This window comes from Helicoverpa zea, chromosome 10, assembly GCF_022581195.2.
Source record: "Helicoverpa zea isolate HzStark_Cry1AcR chromosome 10, ilHelZeax1.1, whole genome shotgun sequence".
NCBI lineage: Eukaryota > Metazoa > Arthropoda > Insecta > Lepidoptera > Noctuidae > Helicoverpa > Helicoverpa zea.
In genome coordinates this window covers 9,158,353-9,183,181 of record NC_061461.1, presented here as the reverse complement: position 1 = coordinate 9,183,181, position 24,829 = coordinate 9,158,353, and the positions used below count along the sequence as shown (strand labels likewise).

The 24,829-nt window shown below is 34.5% G+C and overlaps 3 protein-coding genes and 1 long non-coding RNA gene across 10 annotated transcripts in view; 3 read left to right on the top strand and 1 right to left on the bottom strand.

Annotated features, from left to right (window-relative positions):
- LOC124634104 (monocarboxylate transporter 3) overlaps positions 1-13,846 on the bottom strand; it is a 43,218-nt gene extending 29,372 nt beyond the window's left edge. For 2 of the 7 annotated variants that reach the window (XM_047169523.1, XM_047169527.1), the window contains exon 1: positions 13,667-13,837. In XM_047169523.1, the coding sequence (XP_047025479.1) occupies positions 13,667-13,753 (87 nt within the window). In that variant the 5' untranslated portion in view covers positions 13,754-13,837. Of the gene's footprint in view, positions 1-3,904; positions 4,174-11,583; positions 12,066-13,666 lie in introns of those variants that run through there. The other 5 variants (XM_047169519.1, XM_047169520.1, XM_047169522.1 and 2 more) reach the window with 5 other exon arrangements.
- On the top strand, positions 7,948-9,384 carry LOC124634106. The gene is made up of 3 exons (XR_006984826.1): positions 7,948-8,313; positions 8,454-8,494; positions 8,914-9,384. It is a non-coding gene; the product is annotated as an uncharacterized LOC124634106 (long non-coding RNA).
- Positions 13,847-17,444: 3,598 nt separating the features above from the next.
- Positions 17,445-18,080, top strand: LOC124634152. The gene has a single exon (XM_047169576.1). The coding sequence runs from the start codon at positions 17,445-17,447 to the stop codon at positions 18,078-18,080; it is 636 nt and encodes a 211-aa protein (XP_047025532.1).
- A 2,946-nt stretch (positions 18,081-21,026) lies between these two features.
- Positions 21,027-22,280, top strand: LOC124634151. The gene has a single exon (XM_047169575.1). It carries the CDS (start codon positions 21,027-21,029, stop codon positions 22,278-22,280), a length of 1,254 nt encoding a protein of 417 aa, XP_047025531.1.
- The last annotated feature ends 2,549 nt before the right edge of the window (positions 22,281-24,829 follow it).

The window sequence follows — 24,829 nt, the reverse complement described above, 5'->3', positions numbered from 1 at the left end:
ACAAAATATAAACCGCTGACATAACCTTGTAATAGCGCAGTATAGATTTAGAAAAATATTGTTTACCAAGTTATTTGACACTCAGTTTGGCACAAAATTATAACATTCATTGATTATTGATATAATAATGTTGTTTTAATGCTCCTCAATTGTTAAAACGGTAAACAACCAGCAAAAATATTTTTATCGTAACTGCAACGCCATTGCAAAGTTACGTCGTCAGTTCAATCGCGACGTGTCAGGAACGCATTCTCTGAATGGCCGAACTTATAAGTACTCATTCATTGGTCAAATGCGTAACTAAACAATTTGTGAAACTACTACGCCGATTATAATTTGTGAAGGATTCGGATCGGGTCGGATGAATTGCTAAACAGATGTAATGCTTTGTCTGTTTTAATTTTCTATCGTTGCCGAGTTACATCTTTGGATGATTAAATTGTTTTAGGTTACAATAAAATATAAACAATATTTTTTTAGTGGTGAATTTGGTGATTTTAAGTGTGGGATAAATTTTTGTTAGTGGTTTTCTGGTGGTTTTAAAAGTTGACTCTGGTGGTAAGCTTCTACAACTGTTGGCAACACTGTTTGTATGGAACAAAAACAGGTTCCAATTTTTGACACTAGGTGGAGCTGTTTTTGTTCCATACAAATCTTAGTATACGCGCTCTCATGTGAGTCCGTAAAAAAATTCACGAAAACTCGCACTAAGCACTCTGTTGCAACTTATACTAGGAAGTTTAAAATAATACGATAAAACATTATTGTTGTAGACATTTGTTTATGCATGTTATCTGTACCCCAGACTAGTTCTAACTCTAATTACTACGTATGTACAGTCAGGCATGCATAAAACAAACATTGTTGATAAAACAATCAACAAGTAAATGAGTAGTTTAGTAAATTATGTCACAGTTGAAAATACTGATGTGGACATCTCTTTGTTACCAACATGAGCGGTGTTTCATTATCGTTTTATCATTTCTTTGTTTGCCGCCATGTCAATAACAGCTGTCATGTCCGCTGTTAGAACTATCTGTGATACTTGGACATCGAGTTATTCTGTAGACACATTCAATAGCATGTGCTAACACCATGATATGTACAATATATCACTCTTATTTCGCTAAGGGTATGTTCACACATGACGCAAATCGTTCGCGGATTACCTGGAATCGTGAGTAAAACAAGTGAAATACGAGTAGTTCGTCATTCGAAGCTTATAGTTTGGCGCAGTTGTTTACAAGTTCTAGCACGTGGTGCCAACCTGCTGTTTCTACGCGCACCTATTTCAAATGATACCAATTCAAATAATATAAACAATGCGGCAGCGGTGAGTCACGGCGCGAGAGGAAAATTACCCTAGTGCGAACGTCGAGGTGTTTACTAAGTGCGGATTAGCGTGGAGTTTGGAAGATATAAATATTTGATGGCGGTTATATTTCATTGTGTATGGATTAACAATTTCAACGGTTTGAACAGAACCACATTAAATGTTATCCTAAAAATTGAAGTACCTTCCTAATTCTCATAACACAATTATTTAGCTTGTATTAAGTAGTAATAATTCAGTAAGTACCGATAATAATATTCAATTATAATATTTAAAAAAAAAACTACAACCAAATTACAAAATAAGGCCAAGGTTATGATAAATCCGTCATAATTACATATTTTATAATCATGAAGCTTAGTTTATCACTCTTAATTTACAACACTGGCAACAAAACAACACTTGGATATAAAAAAAAAACAGCTGTCTTAATTAATTTATTGTTGCTCGCTTCATCATTTGCAAAAGGATTAGCCGCTATTGATATCCGAAATACGTCCAAGGAGTTTCTCATGGTATCCAGAACCAGTTTGACACATGGGTGCTGCTGTCATTGTAACAGCCCATGGCTTTGTTTGCACCAGACGGGAGTCCAACCTTGGGCATGTTTACACCATTGCTCCGGCATAGTGATTTATTTTGTTAACATAGATTATAGAACACACTTCCTAGTTTCCTCGGCGTGATTATGTGATTTTGCTATAAATAATTTATTCTTAAAAGCTTTGAAATGGATTACTCATTCGCGAAGGTTATAATAATATACTTTATTTTTACATAAAAAAATAAGGTACCTACGTATACTACGGTAGTCATAGAATGATTTCCCTAGGTAGTTAAACGATTAATAGGAATGAGGCATAATTATTTCTATCCACTACGAACAATTAAAACGAACATGACATGAGGAATAAACACTGACAGTTCAAATTAAAATAACTCTTTGCCTCATACCAACGTGTGAAGGCGGAAAATTCGAACTAACGAGGAAGCCCAAACGACCTTAGCACTCTGTACTTAAAACATACCGAGACAAAGAATCCCGTCAGCTTCAAACAGAATGAATAATATCAAATAATTCCGCGTTGCTGTTAAATTAATACAATTAATGAAACATGGTTTATTTCCCGCAATAAAGAAAAATACTTTCAGCACCATAGAAAATTTTAATCAAGTCAACAGTCAAGTTTTTACTTGGACAAAGAAAAATCGAACGATGACTTACATTGTGTTTGGGTCAAACAAGTCATTTTGACGTAAGCTATTAAACTTGTTTTGAAGTATAAATAATTTCCCTAAGCCCGAATTATTTGTAAACAAAGAGAACGTTTGCATTAGGACGTCCTATACTAAGTTTGACACAAAAATATTTATTCAACAGATGGCTCATCAGCAATTTCACTTTAGATTTGATGACCACAAATTCTGCAGTTGGAGTTATTGACCTTAGAATGCAGTCTGAGGAATTCTAAATTTACATTTCACTGTAAGCGAAATTTTTCATTTACATGTGCTCTCAAACGGAAATCTTGATCGGACCAAAAACAAAAGACTTAAGACCATTCAGAAGCAGTTGCCAGTCGCTGCAGACAGCCCTATTCAACGAACCTCTAATTGAATTCGTAGAACCGTTTAAATGCAACAAGTCATGCTGAAAACATTTCATGAAATAGCACTGCAGATTTTCAAACTGAAGCAAGTTAGGGGAAACTTAAACAGTGTTTTTAAATCGAAAATTACACACTTAGCAACCCCGCAAGTTCGGCTGAAAAATGTTTTTAATTAATTTCAGATTCTTTTATGATTGCGTAACATTAGTGAATGAATATTCGATATAAATTCTCAGGTCAATTTGTTTCGTCTGATGTAATGGTATTTAAGTTGGCCACTGCGTACAATGGCTGGCAACGTGGTCGTGTCGTGTGTTGCGACGCCTGCGCACGTGATCTCGATTGCCATTAATTGATTAGTGCCGCACGCTTGTCGCAGGCTGCTTCCTTTAACATTGTTATATGGAAGACTTGCACAGGATGAAATTATGCGATGTAAATAAATCAAGCCCTTTGAATCAATAATTATGCTTTGATCGGAAAGGTTTTGAATCGAATATGTACATTGCAAAAGAGGAATAAATTAATAGGACCAATCGATTTTGTCGATACTCTTAAAAATAATCGCAAATACAAAAGTATTTTCAATCGCATACTTATTTTTTGCATTAACGAATCTTGGAAGGTCCAGCAGAAAACGATATTTATGCAATTTGTTCCATACATATAAGAAAGAAATATATCGTTTAGATGTAACCGGTGGGCGCTTGCTTGCTTTGAAATCAAGATTAGTATGACATCTTTAGAGCAGATTCAATCTCAAGTAGGTTAATGAATGCTAATGAAACCAGTTATTTGTCACGGTTCCTTAACCTAATACAGCAAAACATAATGCAGTATAATTGCTAATCGTTAACTGCTTAACTAATTACCAAGACAATGGAATCATTATTTAAATGACCGGCGAAATTCTTTGTCATTACTTGTAATTTTAAGATACACAACAAAGAAAAGCACTCACTATCTTCTTAACACTCCTCACACTCATATTTCAAGATACACTTAATAAATGGCACAGATAAATGACACAACACCCACTTCAGTTGCAAAATCAACCGACAATGGCAATGATAAGGCTGTAGTCCTTACTGTAGATAATTCGATATCCTAATCAACCCACGCCTTGATAAACACTACACTAATTATGTCGATATCTTGAGGGTGATCCGGTGAGCTACCAACAGTGGCCATTATAGACGAGTGACAATCGCATTTGAGCAATATAATCTGACCGTAGCCATTCAATAGCGCTGTCATACTACTATATGGACAATTAAACCGTCATTAATAATAAATGCATCGTGTTACACGTGCACAACAGATTTAAATGCACCTTGAACACCTATGAATGCAAAGTAAATAACGTAGACGTGCATGTGAATTTGTGGTTGAGGTAAGCCTCGTACTAACGGACTCTACCGAGTGAATTATGTTGTTCGTATGTTTTATTTTACTCCGGCTATGATTGTGGTTATTTGACCGTTTATAATTTATCCGTAATTTGATCTCAGCGACGCAAAATGCAGAAAATATTAGTTTGGATGGATGGATTATGTGAAAGTAGATATGGTAAGAAAGAATGTTACTTGTGAGATGACGGCAGATAGAAGAGTACGGAACGAGAAAACATGCTGCGCCGACCCCAAATAAAATTGGGATAAGGGCAGGAGGATGATGATGATGATTAGTTTCTTGGGAAAAATACATGAATCACTGATGTTTTTGCCAACAAAGACTTTCTGGTGCGTGCTTTTAGGATGGTATTTCAAATTTCCTCTGGGATTTCAAATTTTCGGTTTAAGTGACAATTAATGGGAAGTTAAAGCAGACGTAAATAGATCGCAGTAAAAGTTTCCTCACGAAATTGCAGGCATGATATTTATAACGAATTGAACTGCTGCAAAGCGGTTCCACTGGCTCCGTGCCCGTCGGTTTTCACAACTCAATCTGAGGTAAGTCACAGGTTGTTCAAATGGTAGACAGACATTTATTTGAAACTTCAGTAAATTAATCATAGATCCTGATTATTATTAGATTTCTTTCTCGATACAAAAGAAGCGTATAAAGTACTCTATGCTCGATCAAATGTCCTTTACTTGAAATATGGTATGAAATTCAATTTACACTTTGATAGCCATGTCCAAAACAAGAGTCTAAAACAATAGCAAATATTCAATAAATTCAAATAAGGAGGTGTTGATCACAGGTCACATGTGGCACGCGTTTTAGATTATACCAGACATAGCTAACCATACAAAATACATTAGAATAAAAAACTGAAACGTGACTTATCAACTGAAGACCAAATTAACTATAGTATGTAATATTTGAATTACATTTACAACATGTCTGGTCCTATAATTTACCTTTCATGATATCCACGATGGAGTCATTTTATATCAAACTTCTACATAACAATTGAGACACTTAATCTGTACATGGTCGGTAATAATGAGGGAACGTTAATAAAAAAAAAAGAAATCATGGATGACAGATAGCTAAATTCATTCAAATGTAAGACAGCTACATTTTTATGTTCCAATTTTAAACTAGAACTAAACAATAGCTAACTGACACGCTGACCTACCAATCTGTTGCTATTACCCACATGTATTGGTGATACCATGGCTCTTATCCTTAGGACAAAAACGTGACCAACTCATAAACAATTCAGTTTCCCTATCAACACTTCCAAGGTTAAGACTGGGGACAATTACTATATAGGTTTTACAAAATCGAGAACTTTTTAGGAAAGTATGATTATGTAGTGAAATGGCAGAAATTCTTGTCTCTACTCAGAAGAGTAAGTACTTTAAAACTAAAATGGATACAAAAACAAAATAAATGTAGTACAATTACACAATTTTATCACTAAATTATATCCATGGAACCATATAAAAGAAATTGATATGATAATAGCCGCCGGTAAATTAATACTATTTTTATAATTATGTGCTTAGCGACAATACATCGATAAACAGCTTTAATTAATGACGCTAAATTATATATTATCTTAACTACATATCGGGGAATTAAATCTTTTAAACCGTCTGCAAAACGTGTAAAAATCACCTTTAACTGATTAGACGCTATCAGTATTTTGCAATCATTTAATATTAGGGAACATATTTAGTAACAATTTCATAACTATCATCATCGATAATCATTTAGAGGTAGGGTTTTACCACAAAATAAACATCGTTAAACATTCGAGACTCTTATCGAAGAAAAGCCGTAGATTTTTTCTGGGGCCCGATTCTCCTAAGTTAATAATGTCAAAAACGAATAGAAATCGAATCGCAATATGATCGCAATAGTAGTTTTAACCATATCGGGTATTCTGCTACTAATATAACACCAATCGTATTCCAACGACATTCGATTGGTTTGCGATTGGTCTGCTATTTTGGTGATTTTGGTCTATACGGTAGTTTGCTCTACAATCATATTGCAATCGTAAATCATTTGCAGACAAAATGATTCATTATTGAATGACAGAAAAGGATAAAAACGTTTATTTCAAAGAAAAAATAGTGGAACGCCACTACGCTCCAATCGTAATCGAGTCGTGATCGGATCGCAGTCGAACGTGAATCGGATGACGCTTAAGTAAAATTAGGAGAATCGGGGCCCTATAAGACTCATTTTTCATATGCACCAGATGCATTAAAAACCACGGTGTTAATAGTCACTGTCAGTTAAAAGCGACTAGGAAACTTACTTGTATTATTAAGTGAAAATGAAACAGGTTATACAGAGTCTGAAGTGCAAGCAATCTGTCATTTGGTATTACAGATATATGAAGAAATATGATCTGCCTACATAATATTTTGGATTTTACTGCGCATACTGGCGCATCTAGTCACTAATACTTTCTGTGCAGCGAGGATGTCATAATGCAAAATCTCCTAAGAAAGTAGCGCACCAAAATGCTGGTGTTCGGGGGCAAGGAACGTCTTCTATGGAACCAATCAATCAAGACTAATCTTTGACACATTTAGCAAATCGGTTTTAATTTGACAAGGGGCCCAAATGCCTTGTTAGTAACTGAGTACGCCTGCCGCGCGTTACTTTGACCTACAAGAAGTCCCCTGATCTACCTTCCTTATGGCAACTCCTCTATATTTCCTTCCTCCGTGAGCTATATTTATTGTTACACAAAAAAGGCAATCAAATTGATACTGGATGGAATTTGAACACTATGACGACAAAACAAAATTCGCTCCTCAATAGAGATTAGCGTCGTCAAAAATTAAGGCTATCGCGATATCATAATTATTATCCATCAACAGTTTTTCGAACATTATTCCTTTATCAATTACCAACTCATATTGATAATGTCAAAGATTGATCGACACACTTTAAAATATACTGGGGTAATTATCTAAGAAATAAAATAACACGTGAGATATGACATACTGAATGACAGAGAACAGCAATATGTATAACAGCAAGATTTTGTATAAAAATCGCCTAAAAACTTTTACACAACTTAAAGAACATAACCCTTCTTGGTAGTCGGGTAAAAAAAATACAAGTATATCGCTAGAATGACACTTTGAGATAGCAGCATATCAAACGAGCTCTTTCAGAAGAGCTTGTTAATCTATCAATGAGCACTCAAGCGATTAATTAAAAACTATTATGGTTCACAATATACTCAAGGATTTCCATAAAATATTACAGCAACTTCAATCAATATTTTCAGCTGAGAAATTATCGAATGTTCTTTGTTCGAAATTCAATTCTAGGTTCTATTTTTAAAATTACTTTTGAACTTTTAAAGACCTTTTGGACAATGAGCACTGATGTAACTGGCATGTAATTCCACTTTTTATTTCACCGCTATCTAAACTTAGTATCAGTTTAAAAATAGATAAGTTTTTATTTTGAGACGGCAAAATAAGTTCTTCTGAACATTTATCTTACATTATCGTAACTTTGTCTGTCTGGCTCTAAACTCTCTTTAACATTCACTTAAATCATTTTCTATTCTTATTGTAAATGGTTCACGCACATTTTCTTTATTATGTAAACGAAACACGCACGTTACAATCGATTATTATCATTTTAATAATTTAATACCACTCGTGGCCGTGTTATCCTTGTGTGGACTACGGGTGAACTTTATTCAACGTATTAAGAAAGAATAGCTATCATTGTGCTATTGATAATAGAGCTTAGTTTACTTTGCAGCCGATGAATGGAACCTTGAATAATAGTCCTCACGAAGGTTTTCCAACAGCCTTGTGGAGGATTGTCATTGTCAAAGACACGGCATTAGTTTGATTGTAAGACTCTTTTGATAGACATTATGTTGCCTCTGACAACTGGGTCCGACGTAGAAAGTGGCGTAACAATGCTTATCAGGTAGCTTTGTAAATTAATATTGCAGCTTTATTTGAGGGAAAAATTAAACTGTATTGCGTAAGAACTATGGCGTCACTTTACTGTTTATTTATGTGATGTTTTATATGGTAACAATAATCGTATTTTATTATTTTCTTTAGCGTCTGACAGAAACGGACAAATCGATCGTAGCTCATCTCGGGTAAGTACCACATTATGTAATTGCAGCAGGTTTTTATTTTAAACCTTTTTCGCAGAAAACATCAAAATCAGCCAAAGAACATAGCAGCATGGTAACATTCAAAGAATAATAACGATTAAAATGAGTGTTATAAAATGAGAGAATGACACAAGTTATTGTACTTTCTCGCAAACAAGTTTATCAACGTTTGCGTATTGTATTATCCTTGATAATTAAGATAAGACCCTTGAGCCGCCGTTGTGTTTGCGATAAGAAATATTTTTGCGAAATATGCTACCATCACAGTGATTGCGAAAACTTAAGACTAGGTACGAGAAAATGATCTCAATCTTTCTGGACCCTCACTTTGTTGATTCCTTCCCTCGCTCTTTTAACTAAAGGAACGAAGCTGCTCTTTTACTTAACAAACACACTTTCAGATTATAGGTACTAAAGAAAGGAACTCCGTTGAGAAAGCAAATTAGAATCGCAGAAAAGGACAGACTGAAGACCTGTCTAGACAGTAAATTAGAGCCCGCGTGGAACCAAGTCCGGCTTTGTCCCAAGGGGTAATGTTTGCACAAACTTTGAACTTCGCCGAACACAAGCCGCCCAGCCACATATGAGTAAATACCTCCATTTAGGCAGAATTTGGAATTCAGCAAAATATTTTCGATTCAAATTGTTCGAATTTGTGCGCGCTACGAACGTCGATGCGGGAGAAAATTTCATTTGCGTGGGTATGCCAGTACTGAAAGCAATTTACAAAGCAATATTTATTTGTGCTTATTCTTCATAAAGTCACAAGGAATATGACTGCTATTTGCCGTCTTCCGCAACAATAAACCAGGGGCCCGATTCTCTTAAGTTAATAATGTCAAAATCGAATAGAAATCGAATCGCAATATGATCGCAATAGCAGTTTTAGCCATATCTGGCATTCTGCTACTAATAAAAGACCAATCGTATTCGATTGACATTTGATTGGTGTGCGATTGGTCTGCTATTTTGGTGATTTTGTCTATACGGTAGTTTGCTGTACAATCATTTTGCAATCGTAAATCATTTGCAGACAAAATGATTCATTATTGAATGACAGAAAAGGATAAAAACGTTTATTTCAAAGAAAAAATAGCGGAATGCCACATACGCTTCAATCGTAATCGAGTCGGGATTGGATCTCAGTCGAATCGAGTCGAACATGAATCGTATGTCGCTTAAGTAAAATTAGGAGAATCGGGCCCCTGTTTTGTCTAAGAACATTCTTGAGTAGATTTAATACTGAAAATTGGCAACTTCAGTAAGTAGCGTCGGACTATTACTCAGTCATTGATAAAACGGTGACCGCATAACAGTTTGTGCCAATTGCCGGCACCCGCATGCCACTCGAGCTGATTATTACGACACCGGTCACCGAGTAAACCGCGTAAAACAAAATAATGGACTGAATAATGCTTTTGAGGACATCAACAGGATGAGTTATCAAAGACTGGATCTAACCGATTTGAACTGTTTCTGGGTAAATGCTTGGAAATTCCGTAAATGTAGCCACCCCCTATTACTCATGTTGTGATAACTCATGAAACATTAGGCAGTTAAATTGATTTCAATGTAAATGTATGTTTAAAAGAATGGTGCTAAAAGCTGTTATAAATACTGTATGTTTTCCATATGTAATCAAAATTATTAAAAAATCTATTTTTCCGGTTACCAATTTAAATATTTGCAATCTTCATATATTTAAACAAATACCTATGTAGAGTATTGTAGAAAATATGGAAGAATTTATTTTTCATATATCACTGTAAAATTTTTAATTCTTCGCCTTCTAATGTATGACCGTATGTATAATTAATTTCCTCAATATTTAGGCACACTGCACATAAAAAATGCACAGAAAAAATTATAATAAAGTATCAGTAAAAGAAACACATTTATACCCTCTGCACTGTTTGAACTATTTCCATGTTAGTGATGCACGATAAAAAATCGACTGATCGAGTGCATCGGAACCAACTCCGATATTCAAATGAAAATTACAATTAAGTACCGCAGTAACTGAACTATTAGCAATTTCATTTGAGAGTACAGTAATGATGATTAACCCTGATCATGATATTAAGTGTTGCGTGAATTACGCTCCCAGAACTAAGTGGAACATACTAATGTCACATCCTTATTGGTGTGTGACACGGAATAATGGTGATTGACAGGAATAGAAGCGAAATATTATTAAATTGGTTTTGCAATATCTATACTTATGTATTACTAGATTTTTATGTTGATATATTGAATGTACTACTAATAATTTCTAATAACTTATTAAATATAAATAAATTATGGTGATTTCTGTTTGTACTGGTTATGATGTAAACAAGGGACTTTTTGTAAATAGAGAAATATGGGATAAATAGAGAAATATATATTAGGAGATTGGGAAATATTATTTATCTCATTGAATTATTTTAATGGCGGGTTAAGTACCTCATTTAAAATCTCATTAGCGATACTTACTTAAATATTAGAAGTAATTAGAGATAATAGTTAACGCATTTGGAATACTTTGAATTAATGACTATTATGACAGTAAACAATAGTATAAATTAACTATATAATAATACTTATATACTTAATGCTAAGTACATAAAAATTAGTTTATCAGAACTAATTAAGTAATTTAATGAAAATGGAACATGGCTATGTACACTGAATGTATGTTTGTAATACAAACAACGTCTAAATGAGATTCATTAAATGAAATACATATAACAATTTGAAAATTTATTCCTACACTGATAATGGTGGTAATAATAGATTTTTAATCAAACTGACAGATGTTTTCTGTAATGGATGTCTGAAATAGGATATTAGAAGTATTTCGAATTCTAAAATTCTGTAATTCTGTAATTTACTGTCAATTTTTCGAAGTAAAAAAAGATTCAAACGTTCTTGTAAGTGCCACATTTCAGCTGACCCAGCCCAGAACTAAACCTCCCCCAACAAAGCATACCATTACAATACGTAACCTCAAATATAATCTAATATTAGCCAAATTACCAGCCAGTTTTCGACTGCTGATATTTCTAAAATTAATTATATTACACACTTACCCTAGAAAACGTTCTCAAACGATTGATACGAGGATTCGATGGGATATTATTCAGGGACACCTTCGACATCTTTCTTTAAATATTTTCTTAATTCTTCACACAACAACAACGGAAAATAGAACGTTTAGTCACTTTCCAGCTGGCACTGGCTGGTTTGAAATTACACCAAGTTCAAGGGGAAAACAGATGAATCTAAAACACCTTACTTTACAATAACAAAAGTTTAATTTTGACAGCACAAATACGAATTGCACAATCCCATATTTAACAGCTTTTAAATTATAATAAACACAAATTAATATAAATTGTGCACGAAAAATTACTATTAACGTAAACTTATTTACTGGAATATCAAGAACATTATAAAAATAAAGATATTAAAAAATTAACAATTCTATTTGACAGATAAGCTTACGAGTCTGTGACGTTTCGTTTCACAGAACACGCACGTTTAGAACCGTTCTTTCTGCCGTCAGGCCGACAACTGCTAAACGAGAAACAAAAACGCGCGAAGTGCGTATGTGCGGCGCGAAAATTGTTTTCGACGCTCAACCACATGTCGTTACAATATTTAGACCCATTAACTTAATAGGGCAGTAGTGTGTAAATACTTATTTATTTATTGTACACCATACATATTTACAACGTATTGTATTGACATAAATATTTTTTTAGATAGGTCATGCATACAAATACATCTATCCTCTGATTTGTGTCAGTTGCGCTACAAACCTAGCGAAAGTTTTGCTATCTCTTCTACTTGTAATTTGTTGTGTTTTATAGATAGATCTTTGGTTTGGTTGGTAAGCAAAAAAGCACGAAAACTAGAAGTACCACTCATGTATAGCTCTAACATACATTTAGTTAAAAAAAAAAATAGTTACCCACGGATTTCGACATGAGAGTTTAGCATTCTAAATCCTAAAGGAACTAATTCGTCGTAGGAAAAGCTTTACCTTCTGTTATGAAGTAAGTGGCACATCAAATCTATTGGCCTCATAAATCGTAAAAATTTATGACGAAGGGCAAATTTCGGCAGCTTTCCATTCAGCAGTCGTAAAATCGGCTTTTGCTCTATTTCTGGATGAACAACTCAAAACAATTGAGTTGCTTTGCATAGAAAGAAAGGTAGTAAAGTCTTTTAACCTCTTTTACAAAAGGCTCGAAGCTCCTACATTCATGTTTGACATATCTAGGTAGTATTGGATAGTCGCTTCAGATTCTTTGTTCAGGTTATTCGTTGGATGAGTGTGAATTGGGTCACTCGTCCCAATGGCCCAACGATCTTTTGTTCGCAGATCAACTTCATGACATTCCTATACGCCAGACAAAGTAGCGAAAGATTAAAAGTTACTTTTTTTATTATTTCTTCTTCATAGAAATCTTTATCAAATGAAAATGTTAGCTATATGAATGATTTCGTTAAGCGGCAAATTATATACACTTTCTAGTCACAAAAGGCATCTGATACCTACGTACGTGTACGTACTTCTAATTCTAGGAAAGTATAGCAAAAAGAAACATTCTAAATTCTGTCAGAAAGAAATCAATAATATGTATTTTATGGCTTCGATTCAAACCCGAATACTTATGTAAAAAAATATTATTAGTAGGTAATTGTGATATTCTTTAATTTTCAATTGCTACGCGCAATACAAATAAAGAGGGCCTAAATTGTGGCGCAATCCGTCCACGCGTTATCCTTACACCTATTGATTTGGCTGTCTGTAGACATATACACCTGCAGAAAGAAATTAAATCGATTTATGAGGACCTACTGAACCGCTCTGTTGTTTTATAGAACACTTCAAATGCTTTCAAAACACGCAAGTGCAACTAATCCCCGAACAAAACTTTGATATTTATTCGTCAAACTGTTCCCAAATAAACGGCTTAAATTAAGTATTACGTGTTACGTAAATGCGAATATACGAGCGTGTACATTTTATGACTGCAATTAAAGAAGTCTTCAAAATTAACAGCCTCATTAGGATTGAGAGTGTACTAAAGTTTCTTGACGCGTGAATGCGGCCTAAATTTTAATCGTGAGGGGAGAAGGGCCTGGTTGTTTGAAGGAACTTACCAGTGATTTTTCTGTGGGATTGACACGAATGCGTGGCTCCGAGTCTTCGTCTTCTGGCGTGCATTCGGCGCCGGCAGTTTGGCCCATGGTGACGGTCGCTGGGCGTGTGGTGGGCCGAAGCGGGGCCGCGTTGAGCAGCCCGCGCGTCTGTCGCGCGTCCACTGCCGCGCCGTCTCGGCTCCTCGGTGTTCACACGTAAGGCTGGGCCTTGGTATCGATATTAAAAACGGTAAAAATCGCCAGTCTACCTAAAAGTTTAAATTTTTATTTTTTTGTAGATTTCCTGCCCATAGACATCACGTTTTCGTTCCTACGCTTTCTGAGCATACATGGGTATCGATGACGATCAACCTTTTATAACGGCGATTTTTTTAAACCAACATGGAATCATGGTCTTAGAGACTGAACTAAACACCAATCTATAAAATTAAAATGCTGACCATATATGCTTTACCTACCTTTAACCTCGCTTTAATAATGCACGCACTGTATTGATGACTGTATGCTTTATTACTTAAACCAAGTGGCGACTTAACAAAGTACGTGTCCAACACCAATAAAAAATATTCTTCGATGTTCGATATAGCTATGTCCCTAGTGTTTATCGACAAGAGCCATGCCTAGAGGTCGGCGCGGTCGATACAGCGAGCGCAGGTCCGCAATATACAGCTGGGACCTCTGACAGTTCAAACTTACAAACTTAACCACTTAGGTATATACTTAAACGTTAAATATCACGATAATTAGGTAAAATAGTAATAAGGACCTGAAGAATATTCAATGAATTTTAATTCAAGTATTCTTTAGTGAGGATTCTCAATAACCGGGGTTTTCATAAAGTTTACATATTTTCGCTCACGCATATTCACTGATTTACCCTGATAGGTAATGTATCATGTATGTATCATACTTGTCTAAATACTCCTATTAAGTATATACCATCGAGATACCGCCAACTTAGATAAATCCGACACCATACGACGTCATATTTTTGTATCCTTCCTTATCATGCTGAGTGATATATTTTTTAACCAACATTATAATATAAAAGTTAATTTGTATGTGCAATTAAAAAGATAATTTGCACATATTTTTTTGTAACAGAACTTAACGAAATAAAAACTAAAGTGAATGTAGAGCACCTTCTTTGTTTTTGTAAGAGCCGATTTTGCAATAATAAGAGTAAATAAATAAAATAATAATAAATAAAAGTTATCTCTGACGATTGAAAAATTGGCACTTTATATGGCCTTATAATGGAATCTAAAACTACAAAGAGAGCATTTTCTTGAAAGTTTACGCGGGTGAATATTAGCAGCGACATCTCGCGGCGAGTAGCATAACTGAATTTAAGTGCAGCGCCATCTATTCCAAAACTTCTAAGACACCTGACAATAGTTTAATATTTTTCGTACAGATGGCAGTATTGCACTAAAATAGAGAAGAGAACCTTTTTATTAAACGGTTTTTTAAACGGTTTTATTTAGCTCACCCTGTTTGTTTTTTTTTTTTTTATTTATTATTCTTGGGTCTTTAGTAATTCAAATTTAAGTACCTTCCTGTTGTCAGATTGATCTGAAATTTGGTACACACCTTCAATTCCGATGACAATACAATATAGTAATATCAATAACATTGTAAATCCAAGATGGCCGCCGGTACAAAATGGCGGATTACATATTTTTTCCACAACCCCCTCAATATGGGTATCAAATGAAAGGGCTACACAAGTAGAATACTGTCAGCAACCCCAGCGGGGCCCAGGCCTGCGGGATTGTTCGAAAGAGTTACCATGGTCCATGTACATAAAAGGCCTACGACGAAACACAACGGTTTTTAGTCAGTAAGAGACTGGCACTCCCTCACCGCTGCTGACCCATATATAGAATGAGGAATATTCGGTAGGCATTTTCATTAAATACTAAAAACTAGAAAATAAAAAATCGGTAAAAAAAACTTTTAAGTTAAACGGTTTTACTTTATGTGCACTGAAAACTAGAAAATAAAAAAAACTGTTAAGTCCTTACCTATAAACCTACGTAGGTGGGTCATATAATATGACCGGGGTATGACTCATATTAGATTAAAATAAAAACGTGGGGCCCTCTGAAATCCTACCTATGGCAAAGCATATCTTTATACTTTGGTAGATCATGAGCTCGGCGTGCGCTGGTGAAGCCGCTACGGCTGATTATTGATTGTCAAAATCTCCAGTTACGATTATAGTAAGTCGATGCAATCCACACCTATTATACCTCTAGAAGAAAGTACTACAGCAATAGTTAGGTAATGGGCCCCACGTTTTTATTTTAGTCTAATATGACCGGGACCACCTACGTAGGTTTATAGGTAAGGACTTAACAGTTTTTTTTATTTTCTAGTTTTCAGTGCACATAAAGTAAAACCGTTTAACTTAAAAGTTTTTTTTACCGATTTTTTATTTATTTCATTACTGAAAAAAATGCGAAAGCCGGAAGGTTCCGTATCTTTTGTCCGGCTTTCACGCTAAAAATATTGAACTGATAACAATAAAATTTGGTACACAGATATACCGCCATGGTTCGAAAAGGTATGAACATACTTTTATACCTTTTTTTCGGGTGTGTGACCGCGGAGAACAACTTGTTTGCAAAAATTAGCGTGTCCTTTGTTTCTTAGGTAATCTTTGCAAGTCAGAAAATATTAAAAATAAAACAAACGGGGTGAGCTAAATAAAACCGTTTAAAAAAACATAGATAGGTCGATGATCGAAATGAATTATTTAAAACTTTTAAAAACAAACCTAATTAAACTACTGCATTACTTAGTCATTGTTGTTGACAATAACATAGTATAGTAACGTAGTGGTATAGTGACGTAGTATAGTTCTTACTTATAAAGATACATGTCCCACAATTAATTAAAATAATGCAATTTTATAGATGGCCTTTGCAAAGCTTAATAAAAAGTTATTCATTTTAACCCTTTATTTCATTATATTATTAAGTGAAGTGGTGTAGGTAATCAATGAATATTTTATCGTTACAATTAATTATCGTAATGGAACGTTATATCTTTGAAAAAACAATGAGTGGTAGTGTGGATGGATTCACTTCCTCATCCGGTACATTGGATCACAGACGTATTGAGTTTCGTAAATCTATCGTATCAACCCCCAATCACCAGCTAGATGGCGAACGTAAAAAAAGTAGAACCCAACCCAAAAGTTAAAACCAAAGAGTGTGACCAAAAAAGGACAATGTTAGCCATAATAAACACAATAAAACCGATGTTGTTTGTTGAATACTTTTATGGAATACACAGATTCTATTTTATCAAAGGACAGCTTCGATCACCCAATTGGATAATGAGAACATACGCCGTTATTCACACTGGATCCTTTCTTGTATTGTTCTTCGCATTTTTAAATTTTCCCGCTGTTTTTTCAGGTTCTATGAAAATTGTGGAAATCATGGACGAGTTCCCCCCAATCGTGGTCCTTATTGAAATAATGTCTTCTACAATAATAGCTACTTTTCTTGTTAACACAGTAAACATTAGAATTTTTATTAAGCTCGCTGTAATAGACGCCAAGCTGCAAGCGGAATCATTGTCAGATTTCTATAAAAAATCACGTTTTGAAACGTATGTGCCATTATTTGCTCTGAGTGTCAGCCATTTTATAAACAGTGTTATAGACTTTGTAACAGCAGACGACATAACAATTAAGGGGATGATCGTCTTACCTCTGTATTTCGTACAGAAACTAGAAACATTTACTTTTTGTAAATATATGTACATGGTAAAGAGGAGACTGACAATTATTAACGACTATTTAAGAGCGTTTGTGCAAGAACAAGAGAAGAACGGCGCAAATATATTCACTGTCACAAACAAAAAAGTCGAGAAAAAAGGAGAACTTAATTTTATTGGTCGTACATCGGATAGCAACACCAAAATACGTGACCTAGCGACGATGTACGACATTATCGGGAAGATTTGTCACATGATCAACAAAGTGTTCAATTTTCAGATTTTCATGACTCTTGTATCGACGTTTACGTATGTAGTTATTACGATATGGACATCTCTGTACTACTACCGCAAGCCTGGCAGTAATTTAGGAGAATTGATCAACACTGCAGTTTGGTGTTGCAGTGCAATATACACTGTTGGTATCATGTCAGTTTCTTGTGAGCGATTGCTTCTGGTACGGAACGAGACTAGGGTACTGGTGAACAAGGTAATAATGAACTATGATCTGCCGAAGACGATGAGGGTACAAGCTAAAGCGTTCATGGAACTTGTGGAGGCCTGGCCGTTGCGTATCTATATTTACGATATGTTTTCAGTAGACATCACGTTGATGTTAAAGTTCATAAGTGTTGCAACCACTTACCTTATTGTTATTATTCAAATCTCACATTTTGTGTGAGAATAATTAGAAGAAAACTGTATATTTAGCAGCTCCTATGTATTTATAGAAACTGTATGTGTATGTCTTTAATAAATGTATTAAGTGTGAATTTATGTATTCCTTACATCAAAAGCTGTGAAGATGGTCAATTGTAACTTGGTAACTTTCCGTATTCACCAACCTATATATAGACCCCGCTATCATCTGTCTTGTATAAAATGGATCGCGGCTTACGGTATTTTGGGAGACCGAAGTAAAATATTCATATTCCTCTCAAAGACTTAAAAATCTTACATTAACCATAGGCACGCTTCACGCTTCATTATAAGACATAAATAAAAATCATTGCTTGTGAAGGTCCTTTATGATCCTATTTATATTTATAATTCACCGGTAAAGATAGCGCGTTCGTAAGTAGGTCATACTAATGAAGACTGACTAACCGACACCTTATTACTTTATTAAACAAACATTTTATTTCACTTTTCTCTATAGTTCATGCAGCCATATCAACGTGTACACAAAACAAAGTATTTTAAGAAAAGTTATATTTTTTACTAACCTTAGTGTCACAATAGATCTATGTTTGCTTATAGCATCTAAATTTGGTAAAAATATCCATAAAAATACATAGTGTCTCCATTTTCAAAGCAATTAATGGTAAATGTATTACTGAAGCGTTTAATGTTGTAGGTGGCATGTATTAACAACACTTACAATTATTAACATTCTTCATGGAATGGAAATAAGTATTCAGTACTTACAATCGTTTCGGAAAAACAGACGCAGGTACCAATAAATAAATATAACCGAAGCAAATAAACATAATACATCAAACATGGAGCCTATAGACAAAACTGAAATTAGAAATAGAGTTGCTAAAATCCTGCATACTTTAAAACCTATAACGATATTCGAAAACGTCTATGGAATATTTAAATTCAATCTCGTAAATGGAGACTTGCGGACACCCAGTTGGAAATTTAAAACTGTTGCAGTGATCTACATGTCAATATTCTGTTATTTATATGTTGTTAAGCACTACAGTGATCAGTTTGTCGAGAGCACAATAAAATGGAGTAGAGAGTACATTATGAAGCAGGTGCCTGCCTGGTTTATGCTCATCCAATACGTTGTCTCGTGTTTCAAAGCGAGCTTCCCAGACAAGTCCAGATCAGATATACCCATCATAAAAACATTTGCAGAATTGGATTGTTTGCTGCATTTTGAAACTTTAAATAGATTTTACGCGAAATCACGTTCTCGAACAGATATACTCGTTCTAATTCTACTTATTTATCATTTATTAAACTTTGTTTTAGACATTTTCAGTGACCATGATTACCCGAGAGTATTTCTCGAAGCTCACATCTATTTAGTCCAAAAACTACAAATTGTTGGCTTTTTTAGACTAATGTCTATGGTAACGCAAAGGTTGGGCATCATTAATGGGTGTTTGAATAAATTTATCCTCGAACAAGAACGGGCAAATACGACAGTTTTCAGTATCACTGAAAGGCAAAAAAGAATGAAGGACATGTTTAATTTTATTGGACATCCTTCAGAAAGCAACGTGCAGATACGAAACTTGGCGTTGATGTACAACATAATTGGGAAGCAATGCAGCATGATTAATGAACTTCACAACTTTAAATTCTTCATGATTCTCCTGGCTGCGTTTGGTTACGTAGTTGTCACTATTTGGACGGCTCTGTCGTACTATCAGACACAGCAATTTAACGCTACCGGCATCGTCATCATAGCGATTTGGTGTTTGAGTACGATTTGCAATTTGACGGTTATGGCATGGGCTTGTGAATCATTGCGTCGAGAACGCAGAAAAACGAAAATATCAGTAAATATGATAATAATGGACTATAGTCTGCCGAAGACTATGAGGGTGCAAGCAAAAGCATTCATGGAACTCATAGAGGCCTGGCCGTTACGTATCTGCATCTATGATATATTCTCTATAGATATTACCTTATTGTTAAAGTTTATTAGCGTGTCTACAACCTATTTAATTGTCCTTATTCAAATATATCATTTAATTTAGAGATGACACCTAAATTAAGATAGAGAGGTTAGGTACTTAGATTATTTGTTGATGTTACTAAAACTTTTACATTACTTTCATTTGTTTCTGAAAAGCGTATATTTGTTAATTTCGTATTTAAAACGGCCATATTGAAAACCTAAGATAGAATAATTCAAAGTTTCAAATAATTATATTGGTAGTTTGGTACCCATAAGTCTTTAATTATAAAAATAACAACTTTAAATGTAGATTCATTTTCAAAGGTAAACCTACGTCATACTGCCAATGCCACTTACCTGTCTATACCTAGTCTTAGACATACTTCATCATCAATCAGCAAATTGCTGTCCACTGCTGAACGTAGGCCTCCCTGAATTAGGATCACCCATTGCGGTAACATGGGCTGGAATTATCAGCAAAATAAATGAGCATAGTAAATTATATTAGTTCAGTACATTACGTAATCTGATAATCAATGCATCTCAGTGGCCAAACCTACCTAGCTACAATAGTTTTGCAGCTTTTGAGAGATAGAATAACATACACCTTTCGTCATTGACTAACACAAAACTTGGAATGACAGAAAAAGTACATACATATTTTGTGTTGTAATTTTTATTAATTTCTAAAATTGAAGCTGAATTATATTAGGCATCGTATGTAAGCTTGATATGCACATGCCAAATGCCGAAGAACAGAAAATGAAAAAAGGTTTTGATAGTGAATTCATTAACAATTCAGTAGCACCTTGATCGATAAACTCAATTGACATCAAACTTGCTTACTTTATGATTAATAATGTGCTAGTGGCAACGTCATTAAAGTAATGGAAATTTAATTTTGTCTTGTACATTTGTCTAGTCTGTAACAATAATTTTTGAACTCTTGAGAACCAACGGACGTCTCAAAAATTATATTCTATTAAGATGGACGATGATAAGGAACAAGATAATGAATCAAATTCTGTTAAGGATGATGTTAAGACGGACGACAATCCAAAAAAGAATATGGTTGAAATAATAAACGGCATGAAAACCGAATTAATCTTCGAATACTGCTGTGGCATCTACAGATACCAACTCGTTGATGGAGAGTTACATCGAGCAAATTGGAAGAGGAAAGCGCTAGGAACTTTAATCATTTTAATCTATACTATTGTATTTTTCTGGTTTCTCTTCATGGATCCCGACGACGATGATGGACATTTCTTTATGAGCACCATCGACGAACTTCCGTCTGTTGTAGTGCTCTTTCAATACGTTTCTTCAGTGATCGCCAACAATTTTATTTTTAACTCAAAGAGTATTCGTGTGATTACCTTGCTTGCAGAAGTTGATACGATGCTGCAAGTGGAGAAGTTTGCAGATTTCTATAGGAAAATCAGTTTTCGTCTCAATAAAGTGGTAATATTCTTGATTATATCACATATTGTTAATACTGCAATGGATTTCTGTAGTGTGCAAGACGTCGCCTGGGGAATTACCGTTTTACCTCTTTACTTCATTCAAAGAGTCGAAATCTTCATTTTCTGTGGAGCCGTGTACATGCTTAAATGCAGAGTGAAGATCATCAACAATTATTTGAAAGAATTCATACAAAAACAAGATAAGAAGAGCGTTACAGTTTTCACGGTAGGAAAATCTAAACCGAAACCCGACACAACACTAAATTACATCGGTCGTCCTTCAATAAGGAATGCAAAAATAAGAGATTTGGCTACAGCCTACGATAACATTGGAGAAATATGTTCTATGATAACAGACGTTTACAACTTTCAAGTATTCTTGACTCTTGTATCTACATTCTCCTACATTGTCATAACTATATGGACGTCGCTAAACTTCTACCGCAAACGTGATTATTGTATAAGGCAATTAATAAACGTTATGATTTGGTGTTTTAATATGATCTTCAATGTGGCAGCTATGTCGTTTACTTGCGAGAGATTGCTTGTCGCTCGTACTGAGACTAGAACATTGGTGAACAAGGTAATAATGAACTATGATCTGCCGAAGACGATGAGAGTGCAAGCTAAAGCATTTATGGAACTCGTGGAGGCCTGGCCGTTGCGTATCTATGTATACGATATGTTCTCCATAGATATTACGCTGATGTTGAAGTTTATAAGCGTTGCAACGACTTATTTAATTGTTATCATTCAAATATCTCATTTCCTCTAAGTTTTTTTTTTCAATGAATTTGTTATTGTGGAGTCACTTGCCACACTGCAGATTTTTCGGATGATTATCAAATAAACTCATTTCAGTGCCTTCATACAATTTGAACGGTACTTTCATTTATTACTCTGTCTTATTATGTACTGTCTTGTTCTGAATCAATTGAATAAAAGCTTCTTCAACTTAAATGTTTTATTTTAATCCTTGGTGCTTGTGCGTTTATTCTCTGATCATAAAACAAAATTGGTTGGGCTGCCTTCTGAATACGTAATGTATTTCCTAAACAACCTGCAGTCTTACAAATTCATAAGGCATGTCAATATTATAATAGAGCCAGTAATTTATAACTGGTGCTAGGAAGCAAGAATGTGTGAAATAATTAGAATTTTCTCGTTACTTGTCATTCAAATATTTTTTACGTTTTTTTTAAATTCTCACACTAGCCGTCTATGGTTCTAGAGACAATAGTTGAGATAAAAATTGGTGTGGAGATAGTTGGAGACAGCGGTGCAGGACAGGACAGGACATTCTTAGCTCATAGACGATTCTTAGTTAGACATAGACGACGACGAAGTCGCGGGAAAAACATAAACCCTAATTATACCTAAATGTATGACATATTATTTCCAGAATGGGTCTTTTCTTCTATTTATTAGAGTGAGAAGGTGTTTTCTTTTGTAGATGGAAGATATCATTTATAAACTTATTATATCTAAAGTACCTTATAAATAACTTAGGGACAAGAAATAAATAAGTCGTTCTTCCCACCCACTTACATATTTTCATATAAAATGCTTTCATTATAGTAATGGAATTTACAAATTAGAGCCCGATAAACAGTGCTCAAAGTCATACGTGTACAGAACTTATAAAAATTTTCACTTTTTTAAAAAGCTTCAGTTTGTTACCAATGGAGGATACAACTAACGAAGACACTAACTATGCAAAAGAAAAGGAAAAACTGATTTCTGAAAGTAAGAAACAAATTCTGGATACCATGCATTTTATAAATGTGATAGAATGTATCAATGGCATATTTCGATTTTCTTATGTTAACAACGAATTACTACCACCTAACCGAATAATGAAAATGTTAACAGTGTCCTATATTTCAATTTATGTTATAATTTTTGTATTCTGCTTGATTTCGCTAAGTCCCCTAAGTGATGAAGAAGTTGACGTCGTCGCTCTTGTTATCCAATTTTCTATAACACTTGAGTTCCTCCAATACGCCGCCTGTACGATAACAGCTACATTCCTTGTTAATTCAAATTATATTCGAATAATTGATTCTCTCGCATGTCTCGACACTGAGTTAGAAATCGGAAAATTAAGCAATTTTTATAAACTGTCGCGGTTTGAAACATATAAATACATATTCCTGGTTGTTTTCACTCAAGGACTTATGACCATTGCTGAGTGGTTTACTGACGCGAGTACTATATTATTAAGTTTGAATTTCCTTCTCTCATTTATACAAAATGTGGAAATTATGACTTTTTGTAAATATAATGATATGCTAAGACGCAGACTGAAAGTCATTAATCAGTATGTGCAAGTATTTGCCGATGAACAAGAGCAGGACACTGCCACGGTTTTTATAGTGAAGCCCAAGAACGACCAAGAGAAAGAAGGGTTACATTTCATTGGACGTCCGTCTGACGATAACACTAAAATTAGAGATATCGCGAAGATGTACAATGTCATCGGACAGATTTGTACCATGGTCAACGAAGTATTCAATTTTCTAATACTTGCATTCCTGGCGACCACTTTCACATATATAATACTCAATATGTGGACATGCTTACACTATTACCGAATAGGATTGAGCGACTTGGGAATGCTGATAAATATTACGGGCTCCTTTTTCTTCTTGATTTTGTACGTAGTGGTGATATCTATAAGTTGTGAGAGATTGCTTCTGGTACGGAACGATACAAAGATTCAAGTGAACAAGATCGTCATGAATTATGATCTGCCTAAATCAATGAGGGAGCAAGCGAAAACTTTCATGGAACTTATAGAAGCATGGCCGTTACGCATCCATGTATTCGATATGTTTTCAGTAGACATATCGCTTATGTTAAAGTTTATAAGCGTAGCTACGACCTACTTGATTGTCGTCATCCAAATGTTTAACTTAATGTAGATTTTGAATGCAAGCATTATTTTGAAAAAAACAATGGCGTGTCTAATTTGACTGTTAGGTATGCTACTGTGCTGTTCCCCTTATTATGTTACATTAAATTATATAATTAAACATTAATTATTCTAATGGAAAAGTAATTTCAAAAAGTATTTCTAATTAGTTGGATTAACTTTAAGGTTACCTTATCTATACTTATGTTATCGATTTAAAATATGCACTTAAGTAGTTATAATGTTAATATGTGATGTTCAAACTGCAATATTAATCTATTTTATAATTGGTGGTTTTGGAAATAAAAAGTAGTTTATTATAGAATTGTTTTACTTTTTTCCTTATTTTTACAAATGGAACTGTTCATATTATAGGTACTTATCCTATTCAATATTTGTTTTGTACCTGC

What these genes read in the sequence shown, in the direction of transcription:
- LOC124634152 (XM_047169576.1), top strand. Translation starts at nt 17,445, where the DNA reads ATGGTAAAGAGGAGACTGACAATTATTAACGACTATTTAAGAGCGTTT.
- LOC124634151 (XM_047169575.1), top strand. Translation starts at nt 21,027, where the DNA reads ATGGACGATGATAAGGAACAAGATAATGAATCAAATTCTGTTAAGGAT.